Source organism: Anser anser (genome assembly GCF_964211835.1).
Source record: "Anser anser genome assembly, chromosome: 3".
Lineage (NCBI taxonomy): Eukaryota > Metazoa > Chordata > Aves > Anseriformes > Anatidae > Anser > Anser anser.
Window position 1 is genome coordinate 2,771,020 of NC_139722.1, and position 17,660 is coordinate 2,788,679.

Below are 17,660 nucleotides of genomic sequence, written 5' to 3' on the forward strand. Positions count from 1 at the left end.
GGAGACCTATAAAATCAAGATCGTTTTACTGTGCTACCACATTACAGATCTGGGCATATTTTTAGGTGTAGAAGGACTTAGATTTTAGTAGCTAGCATAGTCCCCCTCAAACCATTGTGTAGCGTGCTGCTTGGCTTAGTTAGCAGTGGCTATTTCTAGTTTACTACAGAAATTCACACTCGGCTTCTTCTCTTTTGTTCACCCTTACTGCGTGTACTCTGTTCCCAGTCTCTCTTCCTGTGAGACCCAGTCAGTTCCTTTGCAGTGAGACCTGTATGTGGCTATGGGAATAGTTCGTCCTGGTACCACACTCATCACGCTGTGAGGCAGAATGAAGTTTCACTCCCTCTTTTCTCTGCTGCCCTCAAAACCCTCCTAGTGGGCCTCATGGCCTGTAATGTCCTGATGTGCTCTTCTGTCATGCGCCAATGCATTCAGCCCCCACCTTTTGTCCTATACTATGGAAACACTGCCCTTCTGGTCTTACAGGGGTTTGAAACAAAACCCTGAATTGAAAAAAAATGTGTGCATACATAGGCATAACCCAAATTGTGCCTTAGTGCCATAGGTAAAATGTGTCTTGCATGGTAATGGAAGAAGAAGGCTGTTGACCGTGTTTTCCATCTCAGAGCTTTAGACATATTCAGCCACCTGGAGCTGACTATAGTGTGAGAATTTGGCATCTGTGCAGAATTCATGAATACGTCTGACTGTACTTGTTCTAGTAGTGTACCGTCAGACAAAGGAGACTGCATATAGCTGGAAACTTTTCATATGGATTTCCTCTTACTAATATCTCCTATCTCCTTTGTTTTTTGCTTTCATCAACAGACTTTAGAGTAGGTCACCAATGCCTCTGCGTGTGAGACAGGGCCAAAATTTTTATTTTTATAAGGTTTGTTTACACTATAATTTTTTAAATCTTGAGCTTAAATATTGCCAGTTACCTCATTTTAAAATAAATCTCAGTCCCCTGTATTTACAGACTACAATTATTTGTGCTTTATTATGCTGTAGACCAAACCCAAGGGTAAAGCAAAGACATTTGTAGCCTTGAGGCAGTACAGTTGCTTTAACGGGCTTATTGATTATATACAAATAACTTTCCCCAAATTCAAGGTACTGACTGTGTGGATCCAAAATGTTTTGGAGCATGTGCTGAAACTTACAGAACTGTTATGTTGCTTGGAACCCGAGGCTATGAGAGTCTTTCAGATCTCAACCAGTTGCATTCTCTCTGGCTGCAACTTGCTGTGAGCCTGGGACACTTTGCTGATGACTCCATCAGTCATAGCTTGTCCCCAAATTCCCTGTATGTACACAGCTTCGTGGAGGAGAGTAATATATAGATTTTTAGTGATGGCTAGTATGTGTGCAGTTCTTTTCCCTGTCAATGCATTGTTGGAAAGTGGAATGGGAAAGGTTTTCCCTCATGATGAGTACTGTATGCATTTCTGCACCCCATATGTCAAAAGAAATCTAGCAGAACTGAAAAAAATAAATAAATTAGAGGGGGCAAAAAGGGTGATCAGAAGTCTGGAGCATCTTCTGCACAAGGAACAACTGGGTACACTAGAACTATTCAGTATGAGAAAGAGATAAAAGTGGGGCATAAGAGAGACCTACAAAGTGATGATATGTATGGGGAATGTAAAAGAGAGTTGATTTTGCAGAATATCTTCCCTTAAAAGAAATAGAGGCTGTCAAAAGATGCATGTAGGAGCCAGTTTTGAAATGAATCAGAGAAGCTGGAATCAAATAAAAGACTGGATCTCCTTGCCAACGGATTTTATGTGTACAAAAGGTCTCTCACCTTGAAGTGAGGCCAGGAGATGTGGTTGGAAGACAGATCCACTGAGAGTTATTCAAACCACAGAAAGCACAGGAAATCCTGCAAATGTCAGAGACAAGGACAGTAGTAATGGTAATGGTAAGTACTGTGTGTATTTGTGTTTTACTTATTCTTCCCTCGGTGCCTGCTGTTGGAGACAGGCTACTGGGTGAGATGCATCCCTATTATATCATGCACTGTATGTCATTGGTCATAAATATCACATGTGTATGATATTACCTATCATATCACATCAGCTTTTCTACCATTAATTAATTTAAGCTGTAGGGAGTCACGTAGTGAGAACCTGTGTGGTGTTTTGAAAGTATGGGAGTCGTTCTTGAAAACGGTGTTGAAAACCATACAAATGCAAGTCACAGCTGCCATTAGCTCCCTGTTGAGAAAGATTTGTAGTGAGAAATAATAAATAGATGCACGAGAATCCTTTTTTGCTGGACAGTAACTGTGGGAAAGTTTTCTCAAATGATGTTCATTCTAGCCTCACCTAATCCTCTTTGAAGTTGTATATCAAGAAAAACAACAAACCCCTGAAATTGTTTTTCCTGTTTTTCCTCAAAGGAGGCAAAATGACTGATTGCATAGACAATGCCGCAAAATAGGCAGGTCTTTCTGGATGCATGTCTAGCTTGGCATGGGTCCGAGAGCTGTCTATGCCTCTGTGCTCGGGAAGCAGGTGGGCAGAAGGCACAGCATGGAGGGGGCTCGTGCAGCTTCCACCCTGGGGCAGCACAGCTCTGTCTCTGCGGCTGCAGTACCTGAGTTATCCAGGCCTGGTTGGATAGTTGCTGTTATCCAAAATGCAGGGGTCTCTGACTATGGTTTGCAGGAACTGATTGACTTCAGTTCAGCATTCACTCTGTTGCATCTCAGGTTTGTCCATCATGTACCACATAAGCTGTCAGTGTTGCATATTGCATTGCTATTATTTTTTAATACTTGTTGATTCAAAACCTGTGGAAAAAAAAAAAAAGAGCAAAGTTCTGCTGCATATCAAAATAAGTCTCTCTCTGCTTGTTCAAAGGATTGCTATCCTACTTCACGACAAAGATGGCCATTGCCACCTTAGTTGGCTGCTGGCAGCTGCCATGGTGATTCCTTAAAAAACAGCAGTGTGTATGTCCATACCACGTTGGAGGCTCTCCCAAAAGCCAGCTTCACCATTAGAGAGGCTATTTATTATAGCAAAAGCATGCTACTACAGCCCTTAATACAGCCTGTGTGCCTCATGATGCCCTCTAGCTTAATATCCTGGCAGGCACATCCAGAGTGCATGGGCGTTTAGAAGATGTCTAAGAAAACCAGTGGGCTGGACAGCGAGCAGGTCATGGACTTCGCTGTGCTTGATGGCAACTCCTTTGCCAAGGCATCAGTGGAGTGGAGACGCTGCCTCACTATTACAGTTATTTTATTTTCAACAACGACATGCCATGTTTTCTGCGAATGAGTGCACGTCATGTACTGCATAAATGGCGAATGACTAACCACATATCCATTTGGCCTCTCTTCCTCTGGATATAAATTACTTTTTCTATAATAATCTTCTCCAGTATTTCCAGGTGTTTGTTTGTTTTTTTTTGGAGTAAATATCTTTTTGGTGCTGGATAGGAAAGAGGTATTCTATTTTGCAAGTGAGAATGTACCAAAATTCTATTGGCTATAAGTCCTGGAAATTCTGTATTTCTGTTAAGGCCAGCTGTGGTTCAAAATAGATTAATTTTAATGATCTTCTAGGTACACTCAGAAGACATTTATTAGTTTGGGCTTTTATTGGAAGAGGGTTAAGGGTATGTTTCCGTGGAGCTGGGGAGAGGAGGACTAAAGGGCTATTTGTTGAATTGGCTTGTTATTGAATGTAATTATTTTTTGCTCCTGAGCAATTATAGATTGTAATTTTAAATAATTGTCAGGGTGCCTACAGCTTTCTATTGTAGTCTAAAATCTAAGGTTACAGATAAAATAAGTAATATGACATTACTTTTTTCTGAATGTGTGTGTTGGCAGTTAATTTAACTTAGCAATAGTTATCCAAAAAGAAAAGAATAAAGCAAGGTTTCTATTCCTTGCAGTAAACAAACTTTGTAAACAAGTTATTATTTTCTGCAGTGTAGCCCTAAAAATGATTCTTATTTTCCCTGTAAGAAAATGTTTGTGGTGCTTTGCTTTTATAATAGTGGAATATACTTTGTTTTGCCTCTGTATATTTCAAGCTCCCTGAGGTTGCTGAGAGATTACAGAGATTTTCACAAGACGAGGGTAAGGCTTCGCTATTATTGCAGAGATGAATTTTTATGAAAGATACAGTTTCAAGAGAATCAAATGGATTACACAGCCCTGATGACATCTCTTATTTTATGTGTACATCAAGTTCTACTTGAGTAGCAGAGCACTAAAGTGTGTCAAATGACCGAGGATGATCTAAAATGAATCTCTGGTGCGAAGTGCTGGAATGCTTAGAGCAAAGGAAGATCACAAAATGATTTGAAAGCCTCGAATCAATGACTGAACTAAAGATGTGATGCTTTGCAATGAAGCAAATAATCAAGTTGATGATAGGACCATGTAGCTCTATCTCAATCTCTTTCACATATTATTGTACCAGGGGTTCCTTTTATCCCTAACAGACTTTCGAAAGGTAATATATTAAGAAACTACTCCCTTCTTCAAAGTAGATAGAAAAGTGGCTAGACTGAATTTATCTGTGCACAAGCTGGCATAATTAATTAACTGTATCCTTGGATATTCTGTTCTGTTAATTCAGATGAAGATTTTGTTCCACTTTTGGACACCTCAGAGATGTGCAAAGAGCTTATGATGCTTTTATTCATACATATGGCATTTTTATTGATCCAGTAATTTATTTTTTTAAGAGAAAAGAGTAAATAGTTAATGCTGTCAGAATTTTGGCCATAAACCCTGTTTTTACCCAGAACCTAGCACAACGGGATTCAAAACTGTGACAAAGGCTGTTATATGATGTGCTATGGTACTGAAAACAGCAATGCCACTAATGATGGAAACAGGCCTTGAAGAAATCTTTTACAGTCTGCATTCAGGCTCGAATTCCTGGAGCCTTCTCATCTCATTTTCACCAGATCTGCACATCTAAATATAATGGAATCGATGACTAATACAATACCAAGAAAACAGAATTAGTTCCATTTCATGAGTGAAGCTCAATAAAAGAACAAGATAATTTTTATGAGGTGGAAATCTTCAAGAGTGAGACATTGAACTTTTTTTTTTTTTTTTTTTTTATGAATCATCTATTTATTGTTAAACACTTTTTGTCTCTTTTTTTGCCCCATGCCTAATATTGACTGGTTCTGTCCTCAGCCTAACAAATGCCAAGATCACCAGTTGGTATATCTGGCTCAACTTGTTCAAGCAGTCAGAATTTTCAGATGCATTTTCTGTACTTTTGGAGGCAGCTCTTTATTTTGTCTTATTTTCTCCCTTACTGTATTGTAGGTATATTCCACTGCCAAAAGATGATTAAGATGAAAGTTGCTACATTTTATCTAGATCAAGTTTATGGAAGAGTATAAATCAACAAAAATATGGCAAGGAAAAAGTTAGAAAATACATCATTTTATCCAAGGGTGTTTCTATCAACTAGCAGTCATAGCATGAAAAAGAATTAGTCTAAACAAAGACCTGTTAGTTGGGATTCTTTGGTATTTTTCCAAAAGGGATTCTTTGCTTTGCTTTGGGACCACTCATACCTCGGTTGTGGAGTACTTAAAGTAATAATTCATAAATTATGGTTCATGTGAGGCTTAATTATTGTGTGTGAAGTGCTTTGATGTTTTTGGATGAAAGGAGCTAAATGCATGTGAATTAGTATTTAAGTATTTGCTTTCTAGAGGAGGCAGGAAACATGGTTCCCCAGATCCAAACGGCTGCTGCCAGGCTTCCTCCTATGGCATATTCCCAAGCTGGTGTCCTTCTGGGAGCTGGGCAGTAGAGCCCGTGAATTGTATGTATATGTTTGGGCCTAATGAATCCTGCGTGCTTTCCAACTCCTTTTAACCTTTCTCTCCTAATTAAGGAAATGCTGAGCATGATTAACGCGATATAGATGCAGAACAGCCACTAGGAACAAAGCTTGTACCCCAAGACTGCAGGAAAAGGCAGCGCCACAGAAGTTGTTGGCTTTCTTCACTCTCCCAACATCTACTTCTCACCCTACTCACTTTTAGAAGCAATTTGCACTGTTAACTCTGATGATTTAGACCCAAGATGAACCTCCTGAAGGGTTCATGTGAAGCTGGCAGGCAGAAGCAGTGTTGCACAGTTGTCCTCCCAGATCTTTAGGTTCAGGTTGGAAATGAGGAGACATTTCTGCTCAGAAAGAGCAGTCAGGCACTGGAAATGGTTGCCCAGGGAGGTGGTGGAGTCACCGTCCCTGGGGGTGTTCAAGGAGAGGTTGGACGTGGTGCTTGGGGACATGGTTTAGTGGGTGACATTGGTGATAGGGGGGTGGTTGGACCAGGTGATCTTGGAGGGCTTTTCCAACGTTAATGATTCTATGATTCTGTGAGATCTACATGGTGGAGGAATGTGGCATGGGTGCAGGGACATTCTGGTGCATCACTCAAAGGTCAGGAAATTTGGCCAGTGTTTTAAATATTCTTTAAATATTTTTTAAATATACTCATTCCAGTGTGTGATGCCAACCTTTCAGATCAGCATAACTGATTTTTTTGAGTTGTCCATACCTTCCAGTTTCTGCAAACTAGAGGAAAGGAGTTTTCATACAATCATAGAGTCACAGAAGGATTCAGGTTGGAAGAGACCTTAAAGATCATCTAATTCCAACCCCCTGCCATGGGCAGGAACACCTTCCACTAGACCAGGCTGCCCCCAGCCCCATTCAGCCTGGCCTTGGGCAATGCCAGGGATGGGGCACCCACAGCTCCTCGGGGCAGCCTGCGCCAGGGCCTCCTGGCCTCGTACTGAACAATTTCTTCCTAATTTCTGATCTAAACCTCCCCCCTCTGAGTTTAAAGCCGCCCCCCTTGTCCTGTCCCTACCCCTGACACAGAGTCCCTCCCCAGCCCTCCTGCAGCCCCTCAGGCCCGGGCAGGCCGCTGGGAGGTCTCCCCGGAGCCTTCTCCTCCCCAGGCCCAACACCCCCAGCTCCCTCAGCCTGGCTCCAGAGCAGAGGGGCTCCAGCCTCTGCCCATGCTCGGGGCCTCCTCTGGACTCGTTCTACTATGTCCAACAGAGGATTTTGATGATGGAATTTTCTTACTATTTGGATTCACCAGCGAGCAGTTTTGTTAACCTTCAGGATAAAATTGGTTTAAATATTCCTGTCTATTGCACGGGGAAAGAATAAATACTGAGGCAGTGAATAAGGCCATCCTTGAAAGTATTTTAATAAGCTGAGATGTGTATATCCCTGCTCTCTACTGGTTATGATCAAAATTGCATTTAAATTAGAAAATCTGAAACCTCTCCTACTGTAGCTGTAAAGTTCATGGCAGCTATGGTTTGTGCCTTATTAACATCCTTGATATTGGATTCAAATTTATTAAAATCCTATTGATTTTACATTAAATATAACTTGTAACATTCTTTTTTGATGGATCGAATAAATAAATTTTAAGAATTCTTTTCTATCTATCGCTTTTCCCAGTTTGAGTGCTGTTGTCTTATAGGGTCTTTGAAAAGTCTTACTTATGAGATGTTATTCATATTTTTCCTGCTGAAAACATGGCAGTTTTTCTGTTGACAGTAAAATACTCCCTTTCTATTATGGTATTCTTCTTTTCCTCTTAAAATAATCTGTTGTGCACGTTTTATACAAACATACATACATACGCACACATGTGCCCACACGCTCTTCGAATGTCAGCAGCTACCATACTGGCATAAATGAATTGCCCGGGCATTTGTTAATTTGAATGAACATGAGGCTTCTGCTTCTCCTATGGAAAATGAAGCAAACCCAACAGTTTCTCTGGGAATTCATGCAGTGTGAACAGAACACATCTTGGCAAAATGGTGAGCCAAGAAATTCCTCTTTAGTTGCTCTGTTAGGCAAACTGCATTTTAAATTTCTTGCCGAGGGCTTTGTTTGACTTGCCCCAGGCAAGCTGTTCAACATATTTATCAACCCTGTTGTAGCATTAGAGCCAACGCTTATCTGGGAAGATCATCCGCTTAATGCCATCTGTCACCAGGAGTTTTATTTCTTTCAGCTGAGCTTGTTCTCCATTTCAGCTTTTTTTTTTTAGTATTCCTCCCAACCATTTCTTAGTTGATTGTTTTCCAGTGATCTCAAATATTCTGTGATTGCTCAAGTATTCTGTGGTTGCTGCATGGTAAGCCCCTAAAGACATCAATAATACAATTTTATTTTAAATTCTGATTGATAACATTAATCCTATATGCATCCAGATGGCTCACCAAAGTGCCCTACATATTGCAGTGTTATGTAAAAGATGATATTACATTTCAGTTTGAATCTGGATTTTTCTCCAGATTTTCAACAAGAATTTGAGAAAATTCAAAACAAAGACTCTCAGGTAATTCATGCGGTATTTTGATCTTGGTGCGTATTAGGACGTAGCTTTGATCATTTTAGATTTTCAAGCCCTTATTTGCTGTTGTGTAAGTACGTAAGCATGAATGTATTTGACAAAGCTGCATTCACTCACTTTACATGTGATTCTGAGAGCCTGTGCTACTTTTGGATTTGTGTCTGCAATCACAGTGAAGCCAAAGGGACCGGCATATTTGCCTGTGGAGAACAAAATTTAACTTTCTGGATGTCTGATGCTTTTGAGTTATATAAATTCAAGAAAAAATGTAACCAGGGATACAACGACTGCATCTAGACTATAGAGTGGACATTCTTCCTGAGGTACCAGGACATTGTGATCTCCTGGTTGTCTGAACTGGGAGATCTGCTGGGTCACATCACAGCTCCCTTGTTGCCTGCATGCCCATTGTCTCTTTGGGGGAGATTGAGGGAGTGGGAACATGATGGTGCCTACCGAGGTCCCCTACTGACCTTTCAGGAAGCCAAAGTACCCACTTCAACCTGTGAAGTACGAGAAATTAATGTTCCCCACAGTTTAGGTGCACACAGCACAAATAAATATCTCTTTGGCTCAGTACTTTGAAATATCAGTACTTGGACTGACTTCAGTCAGAAAGCTGTACCAACTGCACTGCACAATTTTTAAGAGAAAAGGCCAATCACACACAGTTAGTGTTTGGCGGAAATCTATGTAATGAGCATTATTATATAGATATATGACTTGCTGAGGTTCAATTCATTCTTTCCAACTGGGGAAAAAGAATTATTTCAGTTCAATGCAGCTGAGCATTTCCTAGGCTTCTCCAGATTTTGTAGAGGTAACTAAATAAATCGTATTCAAAATTTGGGCCAAATCCTATAGTGGCCAAGAGAAGCAGGGCTACTGGCAGCTGTGCCTTCAGTTCCCGGAGAGATGCTGGCTAGAACAGGATGCATTGAGGTAGGCCGGTGGGATGTGCTGTTGGCTGTCCTTTACTGCTTCAATGTATAGGAGCAGCCTGTGCCCCCAGCTACTTTTGGCTGGGTACTGTAGCATTCGAGCAGCTGGCAGAATCACTGCTTCTAGGGTTTCAGAACATAAGCTGGCACAAGAGCCGGTCTCCTCTGCCTAGTGTGCTCCTGAGCTTTGGATAGATCCTGTCCTGCCACTTGTTCTGAGCTGGGGTTAGGGAAGAGGTTTCCAGGGCATGTTGCTCTTTGTTCTCTCAGCATAGCAGCACATTTTTGTTTTTCTGAGTGTACACTTAAAACTGACATTTCCCTCTACTAAGTGGAATCATACATTCTAAAATCCCGTTAACAGAAGGAGGAGCAGGATCCATATCCTTTGCAGTTCATCTTCTGCAGTGAAGCATTGCTATCAGCCTGGCATTGAAACAGCTTCTTAATCTGCTGCACGGAAAAGCGCCTTGAAGTGTGGGTGTAGGGATTGCAGGCTGTGGGCCAGAAAAGCCTTGGCATGCCACGGAAGTAATGCATTCATTCTTCAGAATAAGACAAAAAGAGTCTTCTGATTCTCTGGCTGTCCTGTTGGACTGCTTGGAGGGCAGGGGAGAGATAATGCTTCTGAGTAGAGCTGGCAGGAGCAAAAGGTTGTTGGGTTGTCAGATAAAAGTCAGGTTGTGTATGAACCTGATGCCCAGAGGAGTGGGGCATACCACAAAGGTAAAGGACAAAGGCATAAAAAAATCGCTCCATGAATAAAAATACCATGTATGTATACATGTTTCAGAGAAAATATGAAAATTAGCCCGTATATAAATACAATACACCTGCTGTGAGTTTCCCTAAATGGAAAGCTGGCAGTCCCTGAAGCATCAGCCTCCTTTAACATCCATGGAGCTCAGAACTTAATAGACTTTAATTAGTACAGCATGGGTGCAGCTTATTAGGTTTTAATTTGGATCAAGAATGCCCTTCTGATGCAAATGTTCCACTTGTGCCGATTTACATCATGGAATCCTGAATAGGACTTTACGTCAGGGAACCTGCATGGAAACTGAATACTATTCAAAGATGTGATAGGAAGAAATGTAGGAGAAGGCGATCGCAGTGAGGGTGAGTAAAGGTTACCTTTGCAGGATCATGCAGTTTCTTGTATGAGTGGAGAACACATCTTGAACGTTGCGTAATTTTAAACAAGTTTTCCAATTTGGTTTTGCGACTGTGTGATGGCTATTGCATGCAGTACAAGAAATAAAGAATTTAATAATGCTACAAGCTACGCACGTTATTATCAGGATAGATATGAAATAACTTTGCAGTTACTTTGCTTAGGATTCATCTGGCTTATGTGTATAGACCTGAAGCACAGACTTCTACAACTGAGCAACTCATGGTAGATTCTTTTTATAGCCATGGAAGAGAAACAGTCAGCTTCCAAACACAGTCACTAAATTATGGGGGATTTGTTTCAACCAGATTCAAAAATTCCATGTTTTCGTAATGTCTACATATAAGATAGGGGCTTGTTTTTCCTGTCTTAAAATATGCAGTTACATTTGAGATGTCCAAGAGCATTTTGCCTCGCCTTTCAAGAAGGTCACGTGTCTCTCTTGAGCCCTGTGTCATGTGTGTTAGCCTTGTGTAGAGAGATGTCTTGGATATCCTAAGGCATCTCAAATGACCCTGGATGTCTCTGTTTAGTCAAATAAATTAATCCCTACATGTATAAGCTCCTGTTACAGTCAGTGGAGACCCTAGTCAATACAGTTAATGTCATCTGTACAGCTATTCATCTCACTAGAAAGTAAACACCTGGGGTTCAATTTTGCTCAGATTATCTTTGTGAATATTTCAAATTTATTACAGATTATCTTTAGCAATGGGATGTTTGTCTCTTCTTATCAGGGCAATATTTTGCTTTCATTATTTTAGAAAAATACTTATGCTAACTCTTTTTTACAAATATGCTAATGGTCTGGGTTGCCTATGGAAACACATGCTTCTTGACTGAGTGTAAGGCTGTGTAGAAAAAGAGTTGTTCAGAAGATATATATGTGTGTACATGTATAAAGAGAATAGTCTGAGAAAAAGGATGTGGATGCTAGAAAGGAATAGGAGTATTAGCATTTAGTCTCAAATTGTGTGATTAATATTATTTATAGGGATGAATGAACCTTTAAAGACTGCCATTTGAATCTGTTTGTTTTTGAAGTTCAAAAGCGTAAAATCTTTAAATGCCTTTTGAAATTCCAATTAAGAGTCAGTCAAAACCCATCACTAAAAGAATAGTTTTTGTTTTACAAATTAGCAATTAAAAAGTGACAAATATCTTCAATGCTTAAATACTCTTCTGCAATACCCATTATGTTCAAGTTATGCTTTTTTTTTTGGGGGGGTGGGGGCATAAGAGTATTTCCCTTAATAAATGGGTACGGGTATTTTCTTTATTTTTCTTTCTCTTAGGAATGCCTCTGGAAGCTCTCTATCTAACTCTAAAGCTTCACTCACTTAACCAGTACTGGGGATTATGCAAATTATTTCATGAATAGTTTAAAATCACATTCATGTTTGCTAGTTTCAAGTTATAGTATGGGCTTATTTCCCTTTTATGTTCCTTTCCCTACTGTTTACTGATTTTTTCCCTCTGAGTTTTATCTAATTATTTGGAACATCTTCAGCTTTCTAACTAGAGTAGTAGTAATTAGGGAAAGTAAACTTCTGTTTACTACAAGAGCATACGAAGTCTTTAACTGTGGTAACTTCCTGATTTTAGTAATTATTGTTCAGGTTAAACATGGCTTAAGGCAGTCAGTGCTCTGAAGAGGAGGTAGTCTGTGAGCTCCAGAATATTATGGGGGTTTTATTCTTAATATTTCTCTCCTTGTGACAGTTCCTCTGTAGAACATGGCACCGTTTTAGCAGAATAACAAACATCAACTGCTGAATGTATTAATACTGTGGAAAGCAATTTAGTATTGTATTGTTGTAAATTATGTCCCTTTACTAGCAGGTTGTTTTCTTATGACAAAGACTTCAATTTTATCTGTTCTCGTGGATGTGAGGATTTATTGTTTGTGCAAGGTGCCAGCGTACTTGAGAAATGATGAGAATAGTTTGCTGAAAGAATAAAATGTCTGTCTCTGAGAGGTGGGAGAACACAATGAATTCAGACATAAACGGCTTGCAGAGAAGAAAAAGTGAAAGAAACCATGATGAAGTTGTAGGTCATTGGTTCAAATCAACAGGTCAGAGAGGGCGATTGATGAGAGAACCCCAAATAAAAGTTATTGATCAAGGAGAGCCACCAACCTGCTGATAGGTAATTTCAGACATTTCCATTACATTTTAAAAAATAAATAGGAAAACAATGAGCATTTCTGCTTTCCATTTGATCTTGGGCCTGTGTTTGAACTCAAGCCTGAATTTCGTTTGTGTCCTTATCTTTGGGATATACCTTTGCACTCAGGTGTGGGACTAGGAATATGTTTGGGAAAAAAAAATGGGTCTGTACTATTCTGTAGCAAGTATGAAGTACCTCACAAACCAGCCTGCCAGCTGCCCTTGTCCTGCAAATGTTAGTTTGGTAAATTGGCTCCAGATTCCATCCTACAAGGGTCTGTAGGATGCCCTGCCCCAGCCCAGGCTGCCCCCAGCCCCATTCAGCCTGGCCTTGGGCAATGCCAGGGATGGGGCGCCCCCAGCTCCTCGGGGCAGCCTGCGCCAGGGCCTCCTGGCCTCGTACTGAACAATTTCTCCCTAACGTCTGATCTAAACCTCCCCACTCTGAGTTTAAAGCCGTCCCCCTTGTCCTGTCCCTACCCCTGACACAGAGTCCCTCCCCAGCCCTCCTGCAGCCCCTCAGGCCCGGGCAGGCCGCTGGGAGGTCTCCCCGGAGCCTTCTCCTCCCCAGGCCCAACACCCCCAGCTCCCTCAGCCTGGCTCCAGAGCAGAGGGGCTCCAGCCTCTGCTCATCCTCGGGGCCTCCTCTGGGCCCGCTCCAGCAGCTCCACATCCTCCTGGTGCCGGGCCCGGAGCTGAGCGCAGGGTTGCAGCGGGGGTGTCAAGAGAGTGGAGGAGAGGGGGAGAATCCCCTACCCTGCCCTGCTGGCCACGCTGCTGCTGCTGCAGCCCAGGGGGCGGGTGGCTTGCTGGGCTCCAAGCGCACGGTGCTGGCTTGCTACAGAACAAGGAGCACTTTCCAGCTCACTGCTGTAACAGAATCACAGAATCAGAATCATTTAGGTTGGAAACACCCTCTAAGATCATCTAGTCCAACCTTTAACCTAGTACTAAAGTCCACCTCTAAACCACGCTACTAAGGTCTACATCTACATGTTTCTTGAAGACCTGCAGGGATGGTGACTCAATGACTTCCCTGGGCAGCCTATTCCAATGCCGCACAACCCTTTCAGTAAAGAAATTTCTCCTAATATCCAACCTAAACCTCCCCTGGTGCAACTTGAGGCCATTTCCCCTCATCTTATCTCTTGATGCCTGGGAGAAGAGCCCCATCCCCACCTCGCTAATGTTTGAAGACATAAATTCTCAATAAAAAGGAAAGCAAGAGAAAAATTACGATGTTGACATTACTAAATGAATGTCTATTGAGTTTCGTTACAGTGAAGGGGTGAGTGGTACTCTCTGTGACTGGACTCTTTGGGAGCGAGACCTGTATGTTCACGGCACTGTCCACTTTATACGTGCTCTGACTTCTGCAGGAAGAAAATAAATCATCAAACCATAAATCGTTAAACCAAAGCTGCTGTTTGGAATGTACTCAAAGTGATGAGTAAAAACTGTCTTCCTCTACACTCTCTATCAATTGGCTAGACTTGGTGACATAAGTACTGGAAAGCCTCCCAGAGTTAATTGCAATAAAATAGTGATGTCAGCTACAGAAATACGTTCTATTTTAAATCACCGTTAGATAGGCGAGTACCTGAAAAATTCCTCTCAAATAAGAATTCTCAGTTGTTCTTTCTGCAAAGCCTGGAGGCTTTGAGAGGTCCTACAACAGTTTGCCACCAGCCTAATTTAGGTGAGAAACCCAAGTCTAACAGCCATAGCTATCGCTGTAGTCTAGGAGAATGGCTCTAATTTGGTCAGCAGTTTAAATCTTCTTTGAGCTGAGTTGTCCTCAGGAGATGCCCACCTCTTTCCATGGTCTCCAGGAACAGGCTAGGCTCCTAAGTTATGTGGCTTGCTTGAGCATCTGAATTAGAAGAAATCTTCTGTATTTTTGTATTTTTGTGCGTTACTTCAGGAGTTGGTCAAAATAATTTACTTTAGTTTGAAGCTAATCTGTGAAGTTTCAAAGAAAGAATATGCCTTTGTGAGCCATCATAGTTGTTCTTCTAGTTGTTCTTTGAAGGAACATTTCTGTAATTTTTTAACCTGTCATATCTGCATTGTTATCAATACAAAACCCATCATGGATCATTGATTTATAAGTGTACCTAACATTTAGCTTATTATTTTTACTAGTTTTGACTTCAAATGCTTTAATTAGGGAATCAGAAAAGGACATATGTTATCACTGAGAGAGAAGATGCATCACTTGTAATCAGGGATGAGCTAGATAATAGTACGTGACATGTTTCAGCTTTATGGCTTTATGGAGTCCTTCAAATCATAACTCTGAAGCCATCAGAGAACTGTGGATGTTAGGCTTGTTTATTTCTTCCCACTGGCTTTCATACAATGTGCTTGATTCCATGCTACCAGGAGACTTTTGCTAATTTACACCTGTTGACAATCTGCTGTCCTTAAATAATTGGCCATGTGGGTGAATGAATGCCGAAATTTTGCCTGAACATCAAATATGTGCATACATAAATTGTTAAACCAAAGCATTTTTCCTTCTGTATAGCGTATAATTTAATCCATTATTACTGCCACCTTTAAAGACTGCATATGCCTGAAAGCAGAAAATTAAATAACTGTTTGCCATTAATACAAATTATTGTTTTGACAACTTGCTAATCAACTAAAGTAAAAATGGTGCTGTACAAATAGTGCAATTGCCTTTTAAGTAACTTTTTTTTATGTGCATGAAAATTCTCCTTGTTTGGGCCTTTGAACCCGTATAGGATTTATCCTCTGTGATATTCAGAAGCATTATAAAATAAAGTTTTATTTGAGTTGTGCACTGATGCAGAATGGATTTTTCAGTATAGTTACTCCATGTATAGTCTTGGGAAACATTTGACCATCACATGCTGACTATAGATGTTACTTCCAGTATGGACTATATCAATTAATGTGCAAATGAGTTATTTAGCATTGAACAGATTTTGACATAATGTTATATACTTCATGTAATATTCAGGTATGGGCTGTTTCTGGGGAGCTGAGAGGAAGTTTTGGAGACAGAAGGGAGTCTACTCCACTCAAGTGGGTTATGCAGGAGGGTATACTCCAAATCCTACCTACAAAGAGGTCTGTTCAGGTAAGCCTTTCTCTTTGCTTTTTAAGGACTGTGAGTAGAATCCTATCAGATTATGAGTGACAATGAAGAGTAAATGAGTGACCGCAGCAACTCATGAGATGGGTTATTTACAGAACACTGGTACTTACCTTGCATCCTAAACTGTAATGAAATCTATGGTATGTCCATCCCATTGTCATCTCCTACTAATTAATGAGTTAATGTATGTACAAATACTCTGAGGAAAAAGAGAAAAATAGAAAGTTCAGATTTTCTTATTTGACTATTGTGTTTTAATACAATTTCCTCAGGAAATAGATTCTGTTGCAAATTATGCAAATGTGTCTTTTAGAAAACATATGAGTTTTAATTTAAATTGTGTCCATATTTGAGTGTGGAAAAAAATCAGAAAGAATACGTTCTTTCCTTTTCTTTCTGTATAACGGGAGGATGTATGAAAAAGTCTACATTTCTCATTTGTGTTTTTATTATTATTTTGTTAAAGTTTTATACAGTTCAATGGACAGCATCCTATAATTTCCAAAGCAAATCATTGCATTTATTTTTCATTGCACTCCAATACTAATCCTTCTACAGTACTGATAACCCAATACAGTTTCTTTCTGTGATCCAGAACAGAACCACTGGCAGCCAATTGACTAATGTTGTTGTTAAAGCATATTCTTGCTTTCCTATACTCACTGGTGGAGAACAACTTGAAGGTTTGATTTTAGTTTATTTTCGTGTTAACACTTTTTATGCCAAATGCTGAAGTTGATATACTGTTCTCAATAACAATCTATCATGTAGGCTTGATAGAGTATAATAAGTTTAGTGACACAAACAAATAATGGATACTTTAGAAGCTATGGAGGAGTGCTGAAAGGCACCCAGAAAAGCAGAAACTTTATGGAAATAGTAAAAAATGTGGAAAGAGATGTCTTAAAGTGTTATTTTAAAGACAATTCTGAGCGCATAAGAAATTGCCATGTAAGAGCTAAAGAAAACATAGATTAGGGAAAATTTCTGCTGGTAACTCATAGCAGTATGCATGTTCCTGAATGCAAATGTTTAGTCTGTAGAAAATTAAAAATAGCTAGAACAAAAAGAAGGACACCCTGCCTTTAGCATTAACAGATGCAGAGTGACCCAGAACTCCTGCAAAACATAGAAATGGTAAGTATCACCTATGGATGGATCAGTGATACCTGTCTTATTAATCTGTATGATCCATTGGTTCCTAATTTTTCCACAGTCTTGTATATGTACTTTCATAATTTGCCTGCACTATCTGTAATTTTTTATAAAAAAATGCATGATAGCATGTATATTTGCAGGCCTGTCTGGTATTTTTTGTCCACTCTGTTTAATGACCTGGACATTAAATAATTAGATTGTTTATATCGATAGTGATGTGCAGTACAATTTTTCTTTCCCAATGCACTCATGGTTCCAGTACACTGAGTGTAGTTATGATGGACTGTTGAGTGTTTCTCCAAAGATAGTGAGGGCTGGCTGTTGGCCAGAGGGAGATTTGAACACAGGACAAGGTGGTGTAGTAAGGGAAGTAGAGATATCTTTTATTCCTGCACGGTGTATGCTGGTTTTTATATTTCAGAATGGCTCCACATTATTGCATGTTTTGCATTTGATTCAGATGCTTTGAAGTTTTTTGAAGCTACTCTATATGTGGTAGTTCATCAATAGTGAACAAAAATAACAATCATAATTTAATAATCAGAATCGTGGAATCAAGAAATGGAAAAAAAAAAATCTGTGAAGTCTTTTCTGACAGTTTTTTAGTTAGATTTGTAGTGTAAAACCACAGCAGAAGTTATTTTTCTAGTGCTTGTTTTTTTACACATTCGCATTATGGATGTTTATAT

The 17,660-nt window shown here is 40.1% G+C and overlaps 1 protein-coding gene across 4 annotated transcripts in view; it reads left to right on the top strand.

Annotated features, from left to right (window-relative positions):
* The window catches only part of MSRA (methionine sulfoxide reductase A), a 275,276-nt gene that overhangs the window by 116,112 nt on the left and 141,504 nt on the right, over nt 1–17,660 (top strand). For all 4 annotated transcript variants that reach the window (XM_083831270.1, XM_083831271.1, XM_083831273.1 and 1 more), the window contains one exon: nt 15,676–15,795. In XM_083831270.1, the coding sequence (XP_083687396.1) occupies nt 15,676–15,795 (120 nt within the window). The remainder of the gene's footprint in view (nt 1–15,675; nt 15,796–17,660) is intronic.